The sequence below is a fragment of the Peromyscus maniculatus genome, chromosome 6, assembly GCF_049852395.1.
Source record: "Peromyscus maniculatus bairdii isolate BWxNUB_F1_BW_parent chromosome 6, HU_Pman_BW_mat_3.1, whole genome shotgun sequence".
In the NCBI taxonomy this organism is placed as follows: Eukaryota; Metazoa; Chordata; class Mammalia; order Rodentia; family Cricetidae; genus Peromyscus; species Peromyscus maniculatus.
Genome location: NC_134857.1, coordinates 68,006,802 through 68,023,832, shown reverse-complemented (window position 1 = coordinate 68,023,832; position 17,031 = coordinate 68,006,802). Strand labels below are relative to the sequence as shown.

The 17,031-nt window shown below is 43.9% G+C and overlaps 1 protein-coding gene across 12 annotated transcripts in view; it reads right to left on the bottom strand.

Annotated features, from left to right (window-relative positions):
* The window catches only part of Arhgef11 (Rho guanine nucleotide exchange factor 11), a 120,762-nt gene extending 109,598 nt beyond the window's left edge, over positions 1–11,164 (bottom strand). For 7 of the 12 annotated variants that reach the window (XM_042279252.2, XM_042279249.2, XM_042279248.2 and 4 more), the window contains exon 1: positions 10,192–10,371. In XM_042279252.2, the coding sequence (XP_042135186.1) occupies positions 10,192–10,223 (32 nt within the window). In that variant the 5' untranslated portion in view covers positions 10,224–10,371. Of the gene's footprint in view, positions 1–2,759; positions 2,825–10,191 lie in introns of all 12 variants that reach the window. The other 5 variants (XM_076574368.1, XM_015995309.3, XM_076574369.1 and 2 more) reach the window with 5 other exon arrangements.
* Positions 11,165–17,031: the final 5,867 nt, after the last annotated feature.

Sequence of the window (17,031 nt, the reverse complement as noted above, 5' to 3'; positions counted from 1 at the left end):
GTCTCTGGGGCTCTGAAAAGAGGGTCTGCAGTTCTTGCCTAACAAACACAAGGTCCCTTTCACACAGCTATTCACTAGACTCTCTTCAGTTACCACCTCCCAGAACAACAGTGGCCTTTCTCTGCTGCCGCAGTCTCTTGGAGAGAAGCTTCTAAGGGCTCTACTCTGTGGAATGAATTGAGCCAGCGCTGGGTAGGCAGCACAGACAACAGCAGGGTCGATCCTGCCTTCAGACTCCTGTCGAGGAGAGGCAGCCTAGAAACTAAGCTGCCGATGGGGAACCCCCTAAAGCTTTGATAAGCTGAAGGCAAGAATTCCAACAAGATTGGCCTGTCCCCACAATAACTACCAAGTACCCAAGGCCTACTATCCAACATGAACAAGAATTCTTTCTTTCTTTGGTTTTTTTTGAGACAGGGTTTCTCTGTGTAGCCTTGGCTGTCCTGGAACTCACTCTGTACCAGGCTGGCCTCGAACTCACAGAGATCCTCCAGCCTCTGTCTCCCTAGTGCTGGGATTAAAAGCGTGCACCACCACCGCCCAGCTATGAACAAGGATTCCTGACCTCAGCTCCTGGTGGCAGTGTTTGTGCACGTGAGTGTTTTGCCTGCACGTATGTCTATGCACCACATACATGACTGGTGCCAGAGAGGCCAGGAGAGGGCATTGGATACTCTGGAACTGGAGTTGCAGGCAGTTGTTAGTTTTTGGGAACTGAACCTAGGTCCTCTGGAAGAGCAGTCAGTGAGTGCTCTTAGCTGCTGAGCCATCTCTCCAGCCCATCTGGCACAGTGTTTAGAGCCATTTTCTTAGGAAATCAGCAATGTCAAAAGTGAGCTACAGTTCAAGTCTAGAAATAGTATTTGTTATGTATAAAGAACACCTAATATAACAAGAACCAGGAACTAAAGGTCACCCAGAAATGCAAAAAAGACACACTGTTCTTGAACCTTTACTGCCAGGACAAGATGTGACAATCGACATAAAACATGTGAAGATAATCAAAGTCTTCTATGTGCTAGGTGCTATGCATGAGCTTTTACATAAATTCCGATTTTATTTTACTGCTGCTTTATTCACTATAGCAAAGAATTAGAATCAACCTAGTTGTTCAATAACAGAAAAACGGATAATGAAAATTTGGGGTGTGTGTGTGTATGAATACTACTTGGCTCTGAGAAAAAAATGAAGTTAAAAAATTACAGAAAAATGGATGGACTTAGAAAGTATACTATTAAGTGAGGTCACATAATCTCAAAAAAAATCACATTTTTCTCTCTTATATGTGGGATCTAGACAATAAAATATATATAAACAAAAATACCTGATGAGTGCAGTATAACTTAAGAAAAGAGAACAAGAAAAGCTAATATAAGGGGATAAGAAACACAAGTAATCCAAGTTGTGAAAGAGGACACACAGGTAACTGCTTTTCTAGTTCTAATTCTGTTGTAGGTTTTTTGTTGTTTTGATGGTGCATAAATTTAATGTGCAGCTTCATAGGTTCTGAGTCTGGTTAATTTTGATGTGTTATGTTTTTATTTATTTGCAAGTTTTTTAAAGTTTATTTTAAAATGAACTTTTATACCATTTCTTTTGCACAAATAAAGAATAATAGAATCAAACTGCTATATGTATGTGGAGTAACAGAAATGTATGGTAGAGTTTGGTGGTATTAATTACTAAGGAAATAAAAGGCTAATGGGGTTGGAGGAGACAGAACATTTGTTACAAAAGGGTTAAAATGAATGCAGTGGGCTCAGAAATAGGTTGGTCTACCTGATGGTAGGAAATGGCAATATGACCACAATTAGCAAGCTGTAGGCTGAAAGGAAGAAAGAAGGAAGCCATGAGTTCCAAGCTAGACAGCTAAGCCTAGAAAAGAAAAACAAGTAGGTTTCAAGCAAAATAGAACTTGCCTTGGATTGAGATCTCAGACAACTAAGCAATCCTCCTTCCTTCCTTATCTTGAGACATGGAACTCAGTGTACAGACAAGTCTGGCATCAAACTCTCAAAGATCTGCCTACTTCTGCCTACTGAGAGCTGGGTTTAAGGGCGTGTGCCACCATGCCAGTTAGCTACCTGATTTTCAGCCACTCCTGCTTTTGTTCACCATGATCCCAGAGCCATACCTGTCAATTCTCAGTTGACTCAACAGAAGAATGGATAACCCAAGCATGGGTCTTCCCGTGATAAGTGAGGTTAAATTTAGGCCAATCTGGGTCCTTGGCAACCAATTTCTTTGACAACGCTTACCACTATACTATAGAGTTCACAAAAGGCTTTACAAATATTATCCTGATCGTAGCTAGTCAGTGGCTGAGTGGGGCTCACACAACAACCTTCGCCCTTAAAGTCCTCTGTTTTCTGTACCCATCTACTAGTATGGTTTCTAAATCCCTTGAATATGGTTTGATATTTACGAATAGAGTATGATTAATCAGGATCCATTAAATATATGCCAATCTTCTCAAAGCATGACCCAATTTCCTAAGAGCTTACCCCAAAACCAACTGTCCTTTCCTCATCTCTCTGAAAGGCTGCACTGAAGGACTCAGAAACTATTCGTTAGAAATGGCCTAACCCAAGAGTCTTAGCAAGACAAATTTGTTCAATACTCTGTACTCAGTGAACTGCTGGGTACCAGTGGGAGACAAGTGACTGTTAATGAAGCTGCTAGTCTATCAATAGCACTGTCCCTTCCCTAGTCAACTGGTCTCACAGTCGGGAGTCACATTAGATTCAGCCCGAACATACCTCATTGATTCTGCTTCCAAAATGCCATCTGCACCCAGCCTCTTCTTTCTTTTCACTGTCACCATCTATTCGGACGCAGAAGAAACTCATCTCTTGCAGAGACTGCTATAAAAACTTCTAGCTAGACTTCTCAAATTTGAACTCTTCTAATTCAAATATCAACACCAGGATTTGCAACTTTACTCACCACTTTTTAAAGTCTTGTATTACAATTAATTGTGTGTATGTGCACTCATAACTGCCATAGCACACATGATGTGGGGGCCAGAACAATTGTCAGGAAGTGGTTCCTTTAACCATGTGGGTTCCAGGGGTTGAACTCAGGTTGCTTGACTTGATGGCAAGCACCTTAACCCACGGAAACATTGAACTGACCTTAAATATTGTTTTAAAAACCATTCTATAATAAATCTCAGCAGAATCCTCCATAAAGTCTGAACTATCATCCACCTTGTACACATTATCAACTTAATTTTTCTCTGCTCCAGAGACTCAAGCATACCATTTCAGTCCACACCCATTCTAGCTTTGTTCATGTTCCCTTTGCCCAAAATGGCTTCTCCCTTTCACCTAAAAAAAAATTTAACTACTCCTCTCCTGCCTATTTAAATTTTTTTCTTCAGATTTATTTATGCATATGAGTATTTTACTTGCAAGCATATTTGTGCACCATGTACATGCCTGGTACCCACAGAAGTCAGAAGAGAGTGTTAAATCACTTGGAACTGGAGTTACAGATGGTTGTGAGCTACCAAGTGGGTGCTGGTAATCGAACCAGGGTCCTCTGCAACAAGAGCTCATAACCATTGAGTCATCTTTCCAGCCCATCCTCTACCATTTTTTATCAATATCATTCTTTCATTTTTGTGATTTTCTCCCTTCAAATCCATCTAACCTGGGTGTCTTCAAACACCTTCTAAATCTATTGCCTCCAATTGTATTAAGGACAACAGTTCCTCTTCACATTCCCACACTCCCATATTTCTATTTTTCTTTCCCTTTTCATTAGGCACTCTTTCTCTCCTTTTTTTCATGACTTTTCAGGGAGACAAGATAATAATTGCTAAACAAAAAAGTCCTGGCTCACTGAAAGCATGGCATCATTTCCAGAGGCTCTAAAATCATTATAATTTCAAGGAAAAATTTTTCGAGGCCGACTAGTCCAATGGACTAATTTTTTTTGGTTAAGGAAATGAAGATCCAGAGCAGGTAAGCATTTTTTCCATGTACCTAGAAGCAAAGCTGACTCCAGCATCCATATCTATTAACTCAAGAAGCTGGTATTTTCCCTACAAACTCCAATATGATTTATGGTCTTTAATTTTTTGAGACTAGAATCAGCAACTTCTTTTATCTTGTTTGACCAATGGGGTGAAGGAGTGGCCATGGAAGACATTTACAGGTCTAAGCTTGGGTTTTTCCCCAACACAGTGATTAAGATAAAAAGGAAGGGGCTGGAGAGATGGCTCCATGGTTAGAAGTAAGTACTTGCTGATTTGAGGAGGACCTGAGTTCCATTCCCAGCACCCATATGCTGGCTCACAACCATCTGTCACTCCAGTTCCAGAGGATTCAAAGAGACATACATGCAGACCAAACCCACATATACATAAGATAAAAAGAAATACATTATAAAAAGGGGAAGTGATCAACCAGGTGGTAGTGGCACACACCTTTAATCCCAGCACCCAGGAGGCAGAGGCAGGCAGATCTCTGTGAGTTCAAGGACACAGAGAAACCCTGTCTGGTAAAACAACAACAACAGCCGGGCAGTGGTGGCGCACGCCTTTAGTCCCAGCACTCGGGAGGCAGAGCCAGGTGGATCATTGTGAGTTCGAGGCCAGCCTGGACTACCAAGTGAGTTCCAGGAAAAGCGCAAAGCTACACAGAGAAACCCTGTCTCGGGGGAAAAAAAAAAAAAAAAAAAAAAAACCCAGAATATATTTTACTAGTTTATTATTTTAAAATTTTAATTGGAAGATTTATCATATGGCTTAGAAACTTATCCCTGGGTGCTGTATGTCTTCCATTTTTTTCTTTTTTTTAATTCACTGGATATTTATTTTAATTTCTAATTTAAATTTTGAAATATAAATCTAATATATAATATAAATAATTTATAAATATAAATCTAATTTATATTTTGGTTTTTCTGTAGATCAGGGTGGCCTTGAAATCAGAGATCCACCTGCCTCTGCCTTCTGAGTGCTGGGATTAAAGATGTGTACCACCACTCCCAGTAAAATATTTTTAATAGTAATGCCACTATGATAATGTGAAGCAGACTCAGTATAAATTACTGAATTTTAGAGCTAGCAACCTATTTCAAACACACACAAGTCCTGGATCTTTAAAGCAGTCAGGGACACAGACTCCAGTTTCCACACCCTGTTCCATAGAGGCTGTAGGCTTCTAGAACCCCCTTATCTATGTGTTCATTTAGGGGCTACTTATACAGTCTCCACCAAGATCGGTTTTTGGCTTCTGACGGATGCAATCACCTTTATGTTTTGTTTATACTCCTAAACTGGAGGGCAGTTTCTTTGCCGGACAGTATTCTGACCAGGAAAAAAAGTATTAGCTTGCTCTATTAGGACATTTTGGGTATCAAAATTAAGCTTAGCCTGCTGCTGGCTCATAATGCTGATTAATCACCAAATATTTCTTCTGCAAATCCACTGTCAGCTCCTATCTCATATTCTAGATGGAAACATGGGTTTCCATGTGTGGAAAATCCATAGCAATTCAGGGCACTTACTCTGCTGTTCTAGATCAGGATTGCTGTGCTGGGAAACCAGTCTTCTAAAGTACTTTAAATAAGAATATACACTAAATTAAATATCCGGGGATTTTTGCGTTCTATAGAGACAGGAATCTCAGGTGGAAGAGGTCCCTGATGGTAACAGTTTGAAGGTCCGCATTTCTATTGAAAGATTCTTCTACAATGGCATGGGATCACCAATCAAACATTTCCTGGGATTGCTAGTGAAACTTAGTGGTAGAGTACTTGCCTAGAATGCAAAAAGAAAGAAAAAAAAGAAGAGGAAAAAACAAAAGCCACAAATTTGAACTGTATCACACAAAGAGACATCTAATCAGGCAAAGCAGAAGTCTCTTCCATTCATCAGAACGCCGCCTCGGGAGGAGCTGGGGAGACTGTCAGTAGGGAAAGTACTAGCCCTACATGCATGAGGACCTGAGTTTGGATTCCTGGAGCTCCCTGGCCGGCCAGCCTCACCTCATTAAATCAGCAAGCTCCAGGTTCAGTGAGGACCTTGTCTTAAAAAGTAAGATGGAATGTGAGTGAGGAAGATACTTAATGTCAACCTCTGAACTCCACATACATGTGTGCACACAACCATGTACACACACACACACACACACACACACACACACACACACACACACACGAGCACAAATATACTCTCGTATCCACTGGAAAACTTCCTTTTTGGTCTTTTGAGAGAAGGCTTCAGTGGACTGACCTTAACCTTTTATGTAGTTCAGGCTGACCTTGAACTCATAATCTTCCTGTCTCAATTTCCCAACTGCTGGGATTATAGGGTGGGCCACCACACCTATCCGTATTGCTTTTTTTCTTTTTGAGACAGGGTCTGTAGCTCAGGATGGCCTCAAATTCCCTATGAAGCCAAGAATGACCTTGGATTTTTGATCCTCCTACCTCCACTTCAAGAGTGCTGAGATTATAGGCATGCATTAGTGGTGATTAAACCCAGATCTTCCTGCATTCTAGCAAGCATGCTACCAACTAAGCTATACTCCCTAATCAGTATTATTTGTACACTTCATGTACCTTGTACATTTCTGCAACAAAAAATGTATTCATTCTTAAATTTCTCAAAATAGTAAAACTTTCTGATACTCCTTAAGTTGTAAAAATTACTGTTATTATTGTCTTGAGACAGGGGTCTCAATATGTAGCCCTGGCTGGCCTCGGGCTTGATTTGTAGACCTTGTTGGCTTTGAAATCAGAGATCCACTTGCCTCTCTCCCCCAAGTGCTAGGATTAAAGGTGTGCCACCACACCAGTTTTCATTTGTTTGGGGTTATTTAATTCATAAAGTAGTACATAAAGTTAAATCAAATCCATGAATTTATATGTTTCACAATTTATAAAAGCAATTTGGAATATCTTATCTCATTTGATTTGTGTCTTTCAACAGCCCTGTAAGGGAGATATAATAAGCAATTTTCAAATGGCACAATCGTAAACGTGTAAACTAGAGATGACGTTAGTGTGGCACTTCTGCTTTATACAAGAGGAAATGGAGAAGAGCAAGAATTCTTGGCATAACGATACTTTCCTGGTTTGGTCTTCAAATGAGCTACCATTGTGCAGAGAAAAGCTGTTCTGTGGATGCAAACTCCTAACCTACCCAGCCCCCGAAACCATTTACCCCGAGGAATCAGACATACTCTCTATCTGCAATACAAACGCAATTCAGATGAAGGGCCAAAAAGATGTTATGAACAAAAACTGCAAAGAACAGGGCAGCCACAATTTTTCTCACCCTTCATTAACAACTGGAGATCATGAAGAGAAAAGTTATCTAAAGACACTTGATGCCTTCTATGGCCCTAGGAGAAAACTGATGTAAAGACTGCCAAGTAGGTAGCCCAGTCTTCTTTACTGAAGCCACATTGTCTCTAAATATAAGGGCCTCCATCCTGTCCCTTTATCTTCTAGAGAATACATATCGCCAAGGAAATGTTCTCTAATGTACCCTAGGTTAACTACGTGATGAAGTCACTGACATGACTTGTTGGTATGTTCACGTCTCGGAACATGCATTTGTTGAGTATTTATGGAGCACTGACTACATGCCAGGCGCTAACCTGAGCAGACAGGTCAAAACCAAGTAAACCAACACAGCCCCTGCTTCCAGAGCTCGGACCAGTGGCACCTCCACGTGGCCTTTGGGAGAGTTGTGTTTTTGAGACAGGGTCTCGGTGTGTAACTCAGGCTGGCCTTAAATCCACCGTGGCCCATGACTTCAATCCTGTAACTCCTCCTGCTTCAGCTTCCCGAGTACTGGGGTTGTGGTTATAAGCATGTGCCACCACGCCGACTTCCCAATTAGGTTGACTGTTTTCAATAAGAAATAATACTTTTCTAAAACACTCATACCGTAACCTTACACAATAAATTGATAAAGTAGACGAGAACAGAAGCCCTGACGTGATAATTTGCAATGAATGTTTCCATCTAATCCATCCCTACAAGCACAGCAGAAGACTAAATTTTCCCGTAGGAGGTGGAAGCAGGAGGATTGTGAATCCCAGATACATAGCAAGTTGAGAAGCCAGCTTTAGTGACAAAAAGAAAAGATTGTGACTTATTTACATTTGTAAGGTACAGCGCCTAGGACATCAACAAGTTCAACACTGTAACCCCATAGGTACGGCGGCAAGATCAGAGAAGTCAGCTAGAGGAAGCCAGAAGGGGATCTCAGTTCCAGGACTGACCCTGTGACTGAGGCAGAGAATCAGGCAAGATAAAGGCAAGAAGTCTCACCTACAAACTGCACTATCCCATGGAAGAACATGGTGTTTAACTCCAGAGATTATAGGTCCAAAGTACAGGGGAACACTTGACAAGCACCTAACCCAACTGCCTAAGAGAGAGAGCAAAATGGAGTCTGACTCATTTAGATGGTGAGTCTCTAGACCCCTGTAGACAGGGGGGCAACAAAAAGGCCCAGGGATCCAGAATCAGAAGACTGAGGTTTGAGACTAGATCCTGACACTCCTCAGACAATGCTAAATGGCACCGGACCAACCACAAGTCCACTCGGTCTCATCTGCAAAACGTGAATAGTATCTGGCTTGCCTGCCTCACAGAAGTGTTCCAATGAAAGCGCTTGGGACCCTGGGATCTGGATCTGTGAAGTTACGCAAGCTCCTAGAGGAGCATCTCACACTAACCCAAAAGCCCCCACTGCCTCCTCACCACTTCATACCTGGCTGCCATCTGCTCACACCCCTGAATTAATAGAAACTGTTCGACACCCAAATCTTAATTTGGGTGTACTAATCCCCCAACTTCAAAAGGACGAAAAGGGCAGACATGCAATCACCTTCACCTCCTTGCTCTGACAGTTTCAGTTATTCTTTCCCAGGGGCAAATTACAGAAGACCACAACGGGAAGGGGAAGGGAGATGCCAACTGGCCACACTGCCTTCGTGGTTGCCTCCTTTTCCCTACTGCAAGGCAGTTTCCCTCCCCGAAACCGACTAAACGGATCTGACTGGGACCCTGAGGAAACACAGCAGCAGTGTTGGGGAGATCATTATGCATTTTAGGCCGCGTTCCGCAGTCCAAAGGAAATTACTATTAGCATGTATAACCAAAGGTTAACGGACAGAGAGGGCAGCTGCTGACTTACAGGTTTTCTTCCCTACCTCCTAAAACTATGTTTTCATTTGACTGTTCTCTTCCAGCCACCTCCCTCTCTGTTCAGGCAGGGTGTGTGGAATGTCCACCAAACACACCCCCTCGGAGGATTGTGAAGAGCTGAAGGGCAGAAGGAAGAACTGACAAGGCAGACACCTGCCGAAGTCGTACCAGCCCTGTGGAGGGCAGACTGATCGAGCTGCAATGTTACCAGCAAACGGGGAAAGCAGATCGGGCTCATGGGGGAAGGGGCATCATGTGCCTCCAGCTGATTTCAAGGGCCCAAGAGCCAAAACAACTCCTTCCGGCTTCAAGCAGGGGGAAGGCCTGTTTTGCAGAGTCAAGCTTATTAAGAACAGCTTGGAAAATTAAACCTCAAGCACCAGACTGTGGGTAGGGTCTCAATGTAAACTCTAAACTTGAGGAGGAAGAAATTCTAATGTGGCCTAAACATTTTGGAGCTCTTTCAACCACGGGTGAAAATTCTGATTATATGGATACGGGATATATTTCTGTCCCAGCATTTCAGGCCAAGAGCAGCATCTTCCTCATTTGAAATGGGAACCACCCCTACCACTGTGTCCCACCATCCACAACAGTCAGCCGGATGGAGGCCCACAACCCCGCCAGTCACCCCTACCCTCCTCAAATATCTAAAGCTAGCCCCCATTCACCCCGTGGTCATCCCATGACCAGGCTGGGTCCAAGCTTGGAATCCCTAGGCTGGCCAGTGGGGGACTCAGGTGTAGCCAGCCTTACACCTGGTCTAAGGCAAAGGCTACTGAGGGCACTTCCCCTGCTCTCCACTGCACTGCTTACTGGTTATAAATGACTCAGAATTAGGAGGTAGGTTTTGGACATGGACACCCAGAGAGACTATAAACACGGATACTGACATACCCATAGACCACGGTCCCTACCTTACGTATCCCACAGCTCAGTCAGTCAAACCACAACACCTCCTCCCAGTCCTTTTAGTTAAGTGTTGGAAAAACCCCAAATTATCTGCAAACTTACCTGTCTATACTATGGGGTAATCTTATGCTCATGGTTTCTTGGTGTCTCCACAGTTCCGGAATCCTGTAGCTTCTTTTGGGCGTCTTGATCAGGCCTGAATCCCTTGCAATTTTTAAGGAAGGTGGGAGGAAGGCCTCCCAAGTTGAAGACTGAATCCTTTTTCCTCCAGCTGTCAGGAGCCTGGTAACTGCAGACCGGTTCTACTTCGACCACTTAACATGGTCTCCTCCTTTCTGGACCCTTACCCTCCCCTTCCCTTGTCTTAGAAAATAAAGAAGAAAATGGAAAAATAAAAATAAAAAATAAAGAAACGAAAGAGGAAAAACTATGACCTTCTTAGAAACCAAAACGTCAACCACAAATCTCTTTAAGGGTAGCACTCTGGGCTAAAAAAACGAACCACAGAAAGAATGTGACTTCAAAATATCAGTCTTAACTGTAGCCAGATAAAAACCATCCTTTCAATCCAGTTTTCCCAGCTGTCCTTCTGTTGACAAGGGAACCCTGAAGCTCCAAAGGTTGAAAAACCTCTCGTTCCCAAATGCTTAAAATGCCAGGGAAGGAAAACAAAACAAAACAAAAAAGGGCTGAACAAATCCGAAATGGCACTCGGGGAAAGAAAAAAAAAAAATCTTCCAGATGATTTGCACAGTTAAAATAAATAAAACCATACAGCAGTATGTACACAACACGAAGTCCAGTGGAGCTCTGGGAAGCAAAATTTGTGGATTTTTTAAAAATCAAAACAAGACACCGATCTTTTACATTAAAGGTTTTGAATTCTGAAATGAGCCAATTGTGCAGACACACACACACACACACAAAAAAAAAAATCACAAAACACCTGAAGCGCAATGCTTTTTACCTTCAAAATGGTAGCATTGGCCAAAACCCCAGGATATCTTAAATGCCCTTTTCCCTTTCGACCTGCAGGTTCCTCCACCTAGCCCAGTCCCGTGCTCAGCCCCAGCCTCAGATCGGCCTTTTTCTGAGACAATTTCCTCAGGCAGCGCTTGTGTGCTCCTGCACGTCCAGGCTCCCAAAGTCTCTCACGCCGCAGCGCCCGGGACCGTCGTTCCCGTCTCCCCTCGCCGGCCGATCGCGTCCGGCGGCCCGCTCCCACTATTGTTGCGGCTCGGCAAGGGCCAGGGCGCCCTCCACAGCGGCGCGGAGAGCCCGGGCCGCGGCCTCGGCCTCCGTGCCCGCCCGCCCGCCCGCCAGCCACAGCCTCCCCGCTCGGCCGCTCCCGGCGTCCGCGTCGCGGCCGCTGCGCTTCCGGCCCCGCCCCCGCGCGCGCTCGCTCAGGCCAGGCCCGCTGCCGCCCGCCCCGCCCCGCCCAGCCCAGCCCCGCCCCGCCCAGCCCAGCCCCGCCCCCGCCAGCGGACTCCGCTCGCCCGGGCTGGCCGCTCGCCCCTCCCTGGCGCCGCCCAACCTCTGGCGGCCCCGCGCGCCCCCGGCCCGCGCGTCGCGGCCTAGCTGCTCCCGGTGCTGCCGTCCTCGAGGTTCGACCTTTGTTTCCGCAGTGTCCGCCGGCCGCGCCTCTGTCGGCCGCGCTCGCCGCTGCCCGGTGCTCCTCGGCCGGCTCGTTTTTCACTCGTTTGTCGCGGCCCCTTCCAAGCTCCCAGGCGCTCTCTAAGCTGTGCCCTCGCCCCTCCGAACGCCCACCGGCCGGCCCTGCCCTCTCCGCTTCCCTCGGATTAGCTTGGGTGTCTGGTTTGGCGCTGCTTTTTCCTTCAATGCAAAAAGCCTTTCCAGGGCCATGTTATTTTCATGACACACACACCCCCTTCGTGAAATCACGGTTTCTAAATCCCTTCAAGTAACTGTCGCTGATCAGGAGGTCCCAAGACTGAAGTAAAAAGGAGCATTGAGACTGAGGAGAGGAGGAATTGTCTTTTTTGCCTGGGGAAGCTCTGCAGGCTTTTTTTTTCTTCCCTGTACTACTTTCCCTTTGCCTGCCTTGGTCTTGGCCTACCTGAGCCCGTTCCAAGTTCCTACCTCGCCACCTCCGTTAGCAAAAGGGAAAAGAAACTGATTAAGCATCTATTTAGGACCTACTAAAATCAGATTTCCCTATTTTTCCTGCACAGGCTGATGAATGAACTTTGCTATAGTGTGTGTGTGTGTGTGTGTGTGTGTGTGTGTGTGTGTGTGTGTGTGTGTGTGTGCGCGTGCGCGTGCGCATGTAAGGTGTGACTTCCTGGGGAGACAGATCAGATGGAACATCAGATAGAACACCAGCATCAGATAGAACACCAACAATTTTACGGAAGCTTATCCTAGTGAGCCAGTGAATTTACTGGGGTTACTTCTTAGGACCATGAGCAGTTAAAGGCAGCTGTACCACACACACACACACACACACACACACACACACACACACACACACACCCAGGCGTGGGTGAGGACAGTGGACTATTGACCAGCGTCGTTGGGCCAGTTGGAGATGTTATTGCTTCTTTAACCTTGGGGAGGGTATTTGTGAATCTTGTTTGTTTTAGAAACGACTTGAAATTTCTGAGTGCTTACCTTCTGAATCTTAACAGCTAGTGTGCTCTTGCACGGTGTGCTTGTGGAGACCAGGGGATAACTGTGGGTAGCCTCCTGCCTCAAGTGCCAAACAACCTCATCCCCTTTGTGAAGACGGGGGTCTCTGAACAGCCTTGGCGTGCTGAGCAGGCCGAGAATGGCTGGTGGGCAAGCACCACCACCCTGCCCCCCTTCTCAGAAATGTGATTCCGAGTTCACACCACCAAAACTCGGCCTTTGTGTGTGAGTTCTAGGTGTGGTGATGCTTTCTGTGCTCTAACAAATAAAGCTTGCCTCAAGATCGGAGGGTGGAGCTAGCCATTAGGTAACCATAGAGGTCTGGAGGTCTGTACAGACAGGAGACAGACAGGAGCTCAGCCCTTTTCCGTCTGAGGAGTTGTGGAGATAAGAATTGACTGTGGCTGCTCCTTTACTTCTCTGATCTTTCAGCACTTACCCCAATATCTGACTCCGGATTTTTAGTATTAAGACCAATTAGGATCATGCTACATCTAGCGGTTTGATGTATAGCAGTTTCCTCTCAAGTTAAAACCTTCCTCTTTAAAACGTAAGATATGAAATGGAGGTGAAAAAGGATGTTTTAGGGCAGGATGTTCAAAGGGAAGGGAAGACATTCTATTCTACAGAGAAGCTCCTTAAGACAGGAAGTGGACAACTCAAAATAGCTTCAGAAAGTCCCTGAAACTGACCAGATTCACTAGGCTCCTCCCTCTCCAAGCATATATAAGCAATAAGAACCACTTAGGGTCATTCTCAGACAAGCCAAGGTACAAAGAAGACTATCAGACAGTCCAGCACTCTAAGACCAACCAAGCAGCCTGGAAGAGGGTCAGGCGCACTAAGCTACCAACCTGGAAAGGACACTACAACCTGGTGAGCTGCTGCAGAGCGTGTGCGGTGCCCCAGGTTTCGAGCTTTTGTGAGCTGTCTGTCACCCATGCTGTGATGGGATTTGATGGTACAGCTGTGTTTAAGTCATTTCTATGCCTATAAGAAAGTCCCTACCCATATTCCTGTAAGCAACCCTAATAGAACTCACTGGCTCTCCACGTTGGACTTCGGTCAGATCTGTACTGTGGTCTGTTGTCGGTCCCTTTCCAGAACAAGTCTGTCACATAATGGTATTGAACTCAGGTTCTTGTGCTTATAAGGCACTTTTTACCAAGTAGGCCATATCTCTAGATCTTTTATTTTGTTTTGTTTTGTTTTGTTTTGTTTTGAGATAGTGTTTTCACTGAGTATCTGTAGCTAAATGTTTTCCTGTGTTCTACCTGGTCCGAAGCCACTCAGACCCAAGTAAACACACAGAGGCTTATATTAATTAAAACTGCTTGGCCGTTAGCTCAGGCTTACTACTGACTAGCTCTTACACTTAAACTCAGCCCATTTCTGTTAATCTATATGTTGCCATGTATTCTGTGGCTTTACCTGTGTGCCATTACATGCTGCTCCTTGGATGGCAGGCTGGCGTCTCCTGACTTAGCCTTCCCTTCTCAGAATTCTCCTTTTCTGCTTATCCTGCCTATACTTCCTGCCTGGCTACTGGCCAATCAGCATTTTATTAATATAAAATCTCAGGCTGGGCTCAGTCTCTGAGCAGTCACTTACTTCAGTTTCCCAAGTGCTGGGTATGCCGGTGTATTAGGGTTCTCTAGAGGAACAGAACTTAAAGAATGAATATATATATATATATATATATATATATACACATATATATGTGTGTGTGTGTGTATAGATATATATATATGTACATATATATGTATGTATATAATGGATTTATTAGACTGGCTTACAGGCTGTAGTCCAGCTAGTCCATCAATAGCTGTCTACCAATGGAAAGTCCAAGACAAGAATCCAGTATCCGTTCAGTCTATGAGGCTGGATGTCTCAGCTGGTCTCCAGCATATGCCAGGATCCTGAAGAAGTAAGCTCTAATGCTAGTGAAGGAATGGACTTACAGAACAAGAACAAGTAGACACAGAGAGCAAGCTTCCTTCTTCCATGTCCTTTATATAGGCTGCCACTGGAAGATGTGGCCCAGATCAAAGGTGGATCTTCCACCTCAAAAGATCCAGATTAAAAGTGGGTATCCCCATTCAAATGATTTAATTAAGAAAATTTCCCTCACAGATGTACCCAGCAGCTTGGGTTTTAGTTAATTCCAGATCTAGTCAAGTTGATAACCAAGAATAGCCATTACAGTCCACTCCTTATCAACTTGACACACAATCATATCTCCTTAAGTCACGCTTAATTTCTAAGTGAAAACAATAACCAGGTCATAATTACATCTAACATGATAAAACTGTCCCATGTACACTTGCAAATGCATTATATATTTAAGTCAGATCATAATTACACCTAACATGATATAACTATCCCTTATACAACTGCAAACATTTAGAATAGATGGCATTGTCCCTTGAGGAACAGTCTTTTAGAATCTCAAACTTAAATACAATAACTTCTGATACTCTCTTAATTGATGTTATATCACATTATAAAGAAATTAAGGAAAGAAAACACAGATATATGTACAAACACATGCTTAACAAAATATGACAGAAACATTCATGTCAATTATGATCCTTGTTTCTGCAACTGGTCACATGGCTTTAGTTAGTATTTATAACCTTCCTCTACTACCTATTCTGTATTTCCTCCACCCTCAGCAAGCACCTCAGCAGATGTTGGCTGTTGTGGAATAGTCTTTTTGTACACTGTGAAGATGTGTTGCTCTCATTGGTTTAATAAAGAGCTAAATGGTCAATAGCTAGGCAGAAGAGGTTAGGCAGGACTTGTAGACACAGAGAGAGCTCTGGGATAAAGAAAGGCAGAGTACCAGGAAACACAGGGAGAAGCAAGATGAACATGCCATACTGAGGAAAGGTACCAAGCCACATGGTAAAATATAGATAAGAAATATGGGTTAATTTAAATTGTAAAATCTAGTTTTTAACAAGCCTAAGCTATTGGCCAATCATTTATAATTAATAATAAGTCTCTGTGTGGTTATTTGGGAGCTGGCTAGGCAGGACAGAAAAATCAACCCACACTTGGCTCTTTTCCTGGAGTGACTCATACCTTCATTCCTGAAGGGTCTGTGTCCTTTGTCATCCTGCCTGGATTAGGTTGTAGTTTCCAATTGACTTTAATCACCAGACATGGTAGCACTAAGAAGTGCTCTAAAGGATCCCCTATATTGCAGACATAATCTTTCTTGAAGCAATCAAATTTCTCTTTGGTAATCTGGATCAATCATCCCTCCTAACACTTTTATTCCTTTCTTAGCCTCTTAGCTTAATGGTATCAGAAGCCCAAAGTGTCCAGGGGGAAGTCTGAGCTTCCAGTTCAATAATGTTTGTTGTGGCTCCTGGTAGGAGCACTTCCTCCTGTGAGATCAAAATTTCTAGGCTAGCAGAACTTAAAGTCATGGGAACAGAAAGAAAATTTTCCTAGTAGTCACTAAGTGTGATAGTGAGTGAAATTATTCTCTTTTCCATCCCTTGATTCCTGAACCCATGGATCCTGGCTATGGAAGAAACCATACCATATGTGGCAGTTTAAATGTAATTGGCCCTCATAATCTTATAAGAAGTAAAACTATTAGGAGGTGTGGCTTTGTTGGAGTAGGTGTGACCTTGTTGGAGGAAGTGTGTCATTGTGAAGGTGAGCTTTAAGGTCTTCTTTGTTCAAGCTATGCTCAGTGTGACAGTTAGACTCCTTCCTGTTGCCTGCAGATCAAGATGTAGAACTCTCAGCTTTTTCAGCACCATGTCTGCCTGCATGCTGCTTTTTGCCATGAGGATAATGGACTAAACCTCTGAACTGTAAGTGAGTCTCCATTAAATGTTTTCCTTTATAAGAATTGCCACAATCATGGTGTCTCTTTGCAGCAATAGAAACCCTAAGACAGAAGTTGGTGCCAGAAATGGGGTATTGCTGTGATAGGCCTGACCATGTTTTTGTTTGGAGGAATGTGGACTTTGGTGCTTTGGGTTAGAAAATCAGTGAAATGCTTTAAGCACTGCATAATAGGCCACACTAGTAGAAGCATGGAAGATGTGAACTGTGGGGACCTGGCTCAAGAGGTTTCAGAGGGGAAGAATTTTAGTATGTGGCCTAGAGATCATTCTTGTAATATTTTGGTGAAGAATGTGGTTGCTTTTTGACCTTGTCTGAAGAGTATGCCTAAGGCTAAAGTGAAGAGATTTTGGATTAACTCCACTGGCAGAGGAAATCTCAACACAGCCTAGCATAGACTCCGTCATGTGGTTATTAGTGTTAACT